The 8,927-nt window shown below is 50.1% G+C and overlaps 1 protein-coding gene across 1 annotated transcript; it reads left to right on the forward strand.

Moving 5' to 3' along the window:
• The first annotated feature begins 4,690 nt into the window (after positions 1-4,690).
• LOC108155842 (putative elongator complex protein 1) lies at positions 4,691-8,918 on the forward strand. The gene is made up of 5 exons (XM_017286952.2): positions 4,691-6,429; positions 6,496-7,899; positions 7,975-8,209; positions 8,309-8,682; positions 8,738-8,918. Exons 1-5 carry the CDS (start codon positions 4,764-4,766, stop codon positions 8,800-8,802), a joined length of 3,744 nt encoding a protein of 1,247 aa, XP_017142441.1. The 5' UTR covers positions 4,691-4,763; the 3' UTR covers positions 8,803-8,918.
• The last annotated feature ends 9 nt before the right edge of the window (positions 8,919-8,927 follow it).

An 8,927-nucleotide genomic window follows, 5' to 3' on the forward strand; every position in this document is an offset into this window, starting at 1 on the left:
TGCCTTGAGCAATATTTAATTAAAATATACACACAGACGAATGATGGGCAATCATTCATTTGTAATACATCTGTGATCCCAAAGCCATAATTAAATGGACATCCCCCCCCCCCCCCCCCCCCCGAAAAAGAGAGAAAAAGCGAATCAAAAGAAACCATGGATAGAGGTCATTGCGCCACCAAATAGCATGATCCGACAGATCGGATATCCATATCCATGTCCACAAAAAAAAAAACCAGCTCAAAAGTTCAGCCCGAGGAAGCGGCCGTGCGGCCTCCTTTGGGGCTGAATGAATGAACATTCGATTCGCGTTTGTATAATTAATTATTACTTTAGAGAGCGAAAGATGACGATTTGCTGTTTGTTAAGCGATTACGGGGCGGGGGGTTACATCACACACGAACGGGCGCTTCTGTCACCTTTTGTTGCACTTTTTTTTTGCCATTTGCCATTTCAGCCGATAGCTGAATCAATTATCGCGCCGCTTTGCATACCGCCGCAAATTTAATTAATTGTTATTATGTATTGCAAAAAGCGGATTGCAGTTGATTATTGGCCAACACACACACGGAGAGGCAACGAGGCAATGCGCCTGGGGAGAGCCGCGAGTCGAGAGCCTGCGCATGCGTGACTTTTCATGACCGAGCGCTTCGATCGCGAGTTTTGGATTGAAAGCTGGAAGATTGAAGCCAGAGGCCCAAAGCTTCAAAGTCGGAGAGAGCTTTGCTTTTCTTCTCTCTGCGTGTGCTCTCTCTGTGCATGCCGGCTCCGCTCTCTCTCGAGTCTGGCATTTATCGCATGCGATATTTGTCGACTTGTTGCATGCCTTTTAAAAGCTTAGATCTCTGCTGCCCCCCTGCCACTCAGGTGCACAGCGACGTACTAATGAAATCAAACACATGTTGCCCCACACTCTTTAGGCCAATTTTGGTGTTGCCAGTGGTTTTTGGTATCTCACTTTTTGGACATATTCGCTGAAAAGTAAGCCAAGCTGCGGTGGCACACACACAGACACACACACACATATATAAATATATACAGGGGGAAGGGTATTTGCCAGTTCGGATCGATTTCCTTTCTAATTACAGCCTCGGGGCCATGGTTTTTGGTATTTTTGCATGTTTACAATTTCATCTCCATTTCTAGGCAATTTGTTGCAGCCACTGTTTGAGGGGGAACGGAAGGGAAAGAGAGAGATGGAATGTTTGTTGTTTTTTCTTTCGGTTCGGACTCTGCAGCTGCAGTTCGTGATATTTTGCGATTTTTCTCACTGGAATTTTTTGTTGTTTTTTTTCTTTGCATATTTGAAGTACAATTAGCATCGCCGATTGGAGTCGGACTCCCTACCCCACCCCGCACTGCATTTACAGATAACAGTACACCGTGACTAGAGAAACCCAGAGAACGAGAACATCTCCTGACGTCATCAGCTCGCCCAAATGGAATTCGCATCGGGAAAACACACAAAGAGAGGATGAGAGGGAGATGGGAGAGGACCAGGCCGCGTACGTGAGCTAAAAATAGCCCAAGCGCGTAAAATCTGTGCGAAAGCAGCATAAAAACAAACAAAGGAGCAAAGGAGGAACGAAAAATGAAACGGGAACAGTGAAATGAAATGAATGCCGTATCAGTAAAGCAGCAAGACGATAACGGGAATCAGCAGGTGCTGCAGTGCCATCCATCTCCCCCGGCACAGTCCGAGCAGATAACCAAAGTATTGCTGCCAGCTGCCAGTGTCCACCTGTCATAATGTCACAAAAATATAACGGAGATAAGAACCGATCCCCCCCAATTTAAGAATGATGTAAGCCAATAACCTGGTCACATGCCCAATTGGAATAATAGATACCCCCAACTGGCATTCAACCCTCCCGCCCTTTTCTACCCACAAACGGCAAGAGTGTAATGCGCATGCAAAAGTCCAATTAGCGCAAGTGAAGATGGCAGAGATAATGAGATGCCGCCCCCGCTCCCGCCAAATGAGATACGTCGCACTCTACTCAACCCAGTGCAAAAAGTTCACGCAATACTGACCTCACGCACACACACACGCCCAGGAAGAGGCAGAACCACAAATGAAACGGGTACAACGCCCACGCATGTTGCAATACACAAACAAAAAAACGAGAGCGACAGAGCGACGGAGCTTTGTGGCGCCGAATATGACGGTTGTTGCGAACAAGCTGTATGTCAGTGGGGTTGGCACTCTTCGAGTGGCTTATTCTCTCTCCATCTCTTTGCGGAGCTCAAGATACAAACTTTACTGAGAGTACTGTGTGGGAATGCCTCACCTTGTTTAAGTACACCATGCTTGCGCCTATACGTGACGTCAGCGCACGAAAATTTCTACAGACGACGCAGAAGCCAACTGACCAGCAGCAACAACTCCAACAACAACAACAACAACAAACTATTACTACTACGAACGGAAATCCATAACAAAACTACGATGCGGTTACGCTTCGGTTATTGCCTTTAATTATTGTTTTTGTTGTAGGTGGCGCTGCTGTCGTACGCATTTATCGGCCTGGCCTGTCGTCCCCCACTAGTCATTCATGGCCCGATTGCTGTGCATACATATGCAAATGTGTTTGCGAGAGTGTGTGTGTGTGTGTGTGTGTGGAGTCTCGTTCGCGACAACAACAACAACAACAGCAAGAGAAACGAAATTTCGCGCCGCGCCGCTGAAGGGAGCCGAGCCGCCGCAGAGTTGTAAAACGTGTTTTTGTTTTGCCCGTATTATGATTGAACAAAAATGCGTAGTTTTTGCTTTCATGATACTACTACGGAATAAACCAGTTGACCTCAGACAACAGCACAGCCGTAAAGCAGATATTGAAAAGAGCGTGTTTTGGTTGGTCATCAAGCATTCAAGTCATCAATGGGGCCCCAGCCGATGGACGGATGCAGTCTGTGACCCAAAAAGTAGCAAACACTTTCAAACGGTTGCCAATTTTGCCTCCTATATATGTACATATACATTTATAATTATCATCATCATAATGATTAGGCAAACAAAGCATTTATGCAATCGAATATAACACAGAAATTCCACGCCTTTGGCTTATTGGGCACCACAGCCCTGTCTGAATAGTGTTATCCTTTTTTCGCACGCTCTCGTCACTTTCACCCACACACACTCACACACACATGCCCAAAGGGTATTAAGGAAGCAGACAGCGCGACGCTTGAAAAGGGCGTTGGGCAATCCTCGCTCGGGACGCAGAAGCTTCAGCTTCGTGCCACAAAAACAAAATATCTCCACTTACACACAGCCAGACAACATTTCTGCACCTTGCTGCTCCGATGCTTACCCAATTCTCAGTGTGGATGGGGAGCTGGGGTTGGGGCTGCTGCTACATTCCAGAATGCCTCCAACGCTGCTGCTGCTGCTGCTACCTCTGCTGACGTCTGCGACGATGCTGATGCTGCTGCTGGCGCATCAAGCAATCGGACACATGCACATTATTTCACTTGACTTGATTGCCCTGCTATATTTTTCAATATTATGCATATTTATAAGCATTTGCACAACACCCACACACACACTAATGAAGGGATAACACGCACCTTCCACCTTCCCGATCTTTCCGATATTGGTGTGTGTTTCCTCCTGCCTTTTTCCACATCCACATACATATACACTAGACGACCAGCAACTGGCTGCTGGTTTTATGGAATTTTCTATTGCTTTTTCACGACTGTTCGCTGGGCACGCTGTCCGTCTGCTGATGATGCATTCCGCGCAATTGCATCTAATCTGAGTGTAGCCCACGCACGGCCATTTCTTTTGGGACAAACAATATTTTGAGCACAAAAATACAAATTTGGTTTTAAAACAAAAAATTCACACGAGAGCGGCCATCTTGCGAGCAGTGTGACCGCAGATTTGACAATAAAATATACTGTCTGACCGTCCGAAATATACCGAAATATAAGTCACAAATTTCAAAATATACTGATAAATTATTTGTATTCAGATTCCATCATATTCCTCGTTTTTGATATTCGGTTTAATATTACTAGCTAGTTAGGACATTCAGCACTGAACACAAGGTTTTAGCCGATAAATTCATCAATTTTCTACAAGATTGGTTAGTTTAAATACTCCCTTTAATTCGATTATGTCTAAAATAATAAAAATAAAAAATCAAAGCATAAAACGTAAGCGTGTATGGAATGTAACGTAGTGTGAATGGAATGTTACGTAATTGTTGCTGGTCAACAGGTATCCGCTTTGACTGTATGGACATCTTTATACCCTATTTCATTTAATAAACATTAAAATTCTGTTTCCCAGCTGATTGGAAACATAAGTAATCAGTTATGTCTCAGATTGAAATGTTGTAGACCTATTAAGGCAATCAGATGCAGTGTCCTGTAAATAAATATATATTTTGAAAACCATAAACTGCAAAATATCATGGATATAGCTTTGAAACAGGGACGACTAGTTAATTGTACCCTAAGATGCCAAACATTTGCTCAAATCTATACTTATTATTATTTTTAGGGACGACTAGTTAATTGTACCCTAAGATGCCAAACATTTGCTCAAATCTATACTATTATTTTTCCAAGGGTATCAGAATGTTGCGGGACTATGTGGCTCGATAAATGCTACCTGTCACGGATACTTTTAAGTCACACTTTGCCTATCGGTTCTTCGCCAGCTCTAATTGGCGCGCCAGTGTGACCGTATTAATCCAAACAGACCTGCAGCAATTGTTGCGCCGTTTCCACACGTGCAATATTTTGAAAATATGCGCAATTTGAAGCTGCAATTCTGCAATGAGCTGCAGACGAAGGTGCCCCAGCCCCGGCAGATGCTACAGGGGCCGGAAGTCAGGCTGGAGGGTACGGAAACCACCTACATCGTCACCGACAGCAATGTGTACGCCGTGACGGGGACCGGCAATACCCCACCGAAGGTTATCGCAGATCTGCCCGACATCGTGGCAGCCGAGTTCCTGCAGCTGAACAATGTAATCTGTGTGGCCACGCGAGCCGGCGAGGTGCTGCTCATCGATCCGGATACACTGGCCACCAGCGAAGGCACCTACTGCGACGTGGGGATCGAGCGGATGGCATGGTCGCCCACCCAGGAGGTGGTGGCCTTTATAACCACCTCCCACAATGTGGCGGTCATGAACTCCACCTTCGATGTGATCGCCGAACAGCCGCTGGAGGCGGAACTGCCCGCCGAACAGCAGTTCATTAACGTGGGATGGGGCAAGAAGGAGACACAGTTCCATGGCTCCGCTGGGAAGCAGGCTGCCAAGCAGTCGACGGATCAGACAGCTCAGATGACGCAGGAGCTGCTAAGTCAGGATGTGAACATTGCCTGGCGCGGGGATGGCGCCTACTTTGTGGTGTCCTATGAGTCTGGAGGCGGACGCACCTTCAAGGTGTACGACAGCGAGGGTAAGCTCCAGCACACGGCCGAAAAGAGCAGCAATCTGAGGGAGATAATCGCGTGGCGTCCATCGGGCAACTGGATTGCTCTGCCCCAGTGGTTCCCCAACAAGTCGACGATCTCCCTGTTCGAGAAGAACGGCCTGCGGCATCGGGAGCTCGTCCTGCCCTTCGACCTGCAGGAGGAGCCCATACTGCAGCTCAAGTGGAGCGAGGACTCGGACATACTGGCCATCCGCACGGCAAAGGAGAAGGAGCAGCAGCAGAGGGTGTATCTGTACACGATAGGAAACTATCATTGGTACCTCAAGCAGGTTCTTGTCTATGCAGACACCGATCCAGTGGCCGTCGTCCACTGGGACACTCGCATGGGTGCGGAACAGACGCTCCATGTCGTCCTGGAGAGCGGCAAACAGCTCGCCTACTGCTGGGCCTTCGATGTGGAGCCCTATGCCCGGCACGGCATTGTCGGTGTGATCGATGGGAAGCGGCTGCTCCTCACAGACTTTGCACGGGCCGTGGTGCCTCCGCCCATGTCCCAGCGGGTGCTCCAGCTGGACGAATACATCAATGCCATTGCCTGGGACGATCAGCAGCTGTGCGTGTACACCTGCGACCGGAGGTTCCACTTCTACGAGCTCAAGAATCGCCTGCAGCAACAGCCAGAACCCACCAGCGGTTCCATTAAACTTCCGCCACTCCATGGGGAGCAGCTACTGGAGCTGGCAAACTTTACGTACTTCTCCAGAGATGGCCAACTGCTGGCCACAACAAGCGCTCTGGGAATCACCCGCCTTCTGTGGCTCCAGAAGAGCGAGAACGAGGACTGCCACTGGATCGATGCATTGACGATCGATGGTCTGGTGAATGCCCTTTCGAGGGCCACCCACAACTGCAGGCATATCTATGCCCACACTCTGGACAGCGGAAAGACCTACGATGTCAGTCTCGCATCGGACAACGTTTTAGCTATGGAACAGGTTTCGGCCAAACAGTTTGAGCCGTCCCTCGAAAGTACGTATCAAATGATTCGATTATTCCCTTGAATGTTCTTGAATGAATGAACCTTTTCCTTTTTAGGGGGACTCGTGACCCTGCGTCGTCAGAATCTGCTGCAACTGGGGCGGAGTGGCGAGCCCATTGCCGAGGATGTCACTTCGTTCCTCTTTATTGGCACCTATCTGGCCTACACCCAAATGAACACTCTCCACTTTGTGGACGCCGACAATCGTCAGCATTTGGCCTCGCGGAATATCGAAAGGGGCGCCAAACTGGTCACAGTCATTGACGAGGAGGCGCGAGTGGTGCTCCAGCTGCCGCGTGGCAACCTGGAGGCCATTTATCCGCGACTACTGGTCCTTGATCACGTGAGAGTCCTGCTGAACGCGCTAACGCGGCGGGACAAGTATTTGGAGGCCATGAAGCTGCTGCGGAAGAATCGTATCAATCTGAACATTATCTGCGACACGAATGTGGCGATGTTTGTGGATCACGTGGATGACTTTCTGCGCGATATCCAGGAGATCCAGTGGCTGTGTCTTTTCATCAGTGAACTGCAGAACGAGGACACCACCGCCATGTACCCGAGGAGGGCCAATGAGAGCCCACAGCGCCTGCCGCGTGGATTCAAGTTTGAGGATAAGGTGTCGTACATCTGTGCCCTGTTCCTCAGTCGCATGACGGAGACCGCCAAGGACCGCACTCGCTTCCGCTTGCCCCTGATCACGGTGTTTGTGCGACTCGGAGATGTGAACTCGGCCCTGAAGCTCATTCGAGATTTCGGGGATCCGGCGCAGAAGGATCAGTTGTTGAAGTACCTGATGTATCTCGTGGACATCAACGAGCTGTACAACGTGGCTCTCGGAAGTTATAACCTCGGCACGGCCCTGTTTGTGGCCCAGAAATCGCAAAAGGATCCCAAGGAGTACCTGCAGTATCTGAACGAACTGAAGGCCCTGCCCGAGGACTATCGGAAGTTCCGGATCGACGATAATCTCAAGCGCTACTCGTCAGCGGTGCAGCATCTCGCTCGCTGCGGGGAGGAGCACCACGACGAGGCCATGGAGTTTATACGGAAGCATAGCCTCTACACTGTCGCATTGTCCTCGTACAAGGCTCATCCGGAGTTCCACCGTCGGTTGTGCGTGGCCTATGCGGATCATTTGAGGGCCAGTGCAAAGCTGGAGAATGCCAGCCTCATGTACGAGCGTGGAGGGGAGCTGCAGCAGGCGCTGTTCAGCGCCCGACACACCCTCGACTGGCAAAGGGTTATGGTGCTGGCCAAGGCGCTGGGGGATCAGTCTCTCGATCAGGTGGCTCTGTCGCTGGTGGGGCCGCTGCAGCAGCAGGGCAGGCACCTGGAGGCGGCCGAGTTGGTCAAGGAGCATGTCCAGGATAAGGAGAAGCACTTGGAGGTGCTGCTAGAAGGACATCTCTATGGAAAGGCCATCTACGAGGCGGGTCTCCAGGGGGGAAACGTTTTGGGTAAGCGAGGGGACTCTTTTTCTTCTCTATTTGTATGCCCTGAACCCTATCCCTGTCATCCCTATCATCCTGCAGATGAGAAGGTAGCCCCCGCTTTGGTGGCCCATGCGGGACAGATGCATGGCTCCCTGAAGTCGGATCTGCAGCTCTTTCTGGAATACAAGCAACGGCTCCTGGACATACGACAGCGCCGGGCGAGTGGTGCGGAGATGGAAGGTGATGGCGACGTGGACATTGACGAGGTGGATCTGCTCTCCGATACGACGAGTATGCACTCCTCCCGCTACAGCGGCACATCCCGCGGCACAGGGTAAGAGCACAGAGTCAGCACAGCCAAGGCTATAGAGAGTTTCACTTTTCCTCTTCCTTCTCCTCCTCCTCCTCCTCCGTCTCCTCCTTCTTTCTGTAGCAAGACATTCCGCTCGAGCAAAAATCGACGCAAGCACGAACGCAAGTTGCTCAGCCTAAAGCCGGGCAACCCCTTCGAAGACATTGCGCTCATCGATGCGCTGCACCAGCACGTCACGAAGATCGGCCAGCAGCAGCAGGTTGTGCGTGACACATGCAAAGCACTGCTACAGCTGGGCGGGGGCGAGGACACACTGGCTAGTGCACTGCAGCGTGAATTCAAGACGCTGCTGCAGACAGTGGAGTCGGCCCTGGACGAGATTTGGATACCCGAACTGGTGGGCGGCGGCGCTAGCGGATCGCTGGCGCAGCATCTGACGGGCCCGAATGTGGACTACATGGCCCTGCAGAAGGAGCAGCGCTATGCTTTGTTAAGTGGGTTGATGAAAGATGATTTGCGCTGGCTCTACGACCTCTCCTCTCTTTGCAGGTCCCCTGAAGCGCTTCAAGCCCCAGCTAAATGCCGTCGACTGGCAGCACGAGATTCTCCAATGAGCCAATCGATTTGCGTGCAGGAGGATGGCCGCTTTTCCATTTACTTTCACTCTGTGCTGGAATTAAATGTTGCATTACATTTCGCATTGCTAATTGAAACGAAACGAAACAAAGGAGTTCCCATT

Source organism: Drosophila miranda, chromosome 2 (assembly GCF_003369915.1).
Source record: "Drosophila miranda strain MSH22 chromosome 2, D.miranda_PacBio2.1, whole genome shotgun sequence".
Taxonomy (NCBI): Eukaryota; Metazoa; Arthropoda; class Insecta; order Diptera; family Drosophilidae; genus Drosophila; species Drosophila miranda.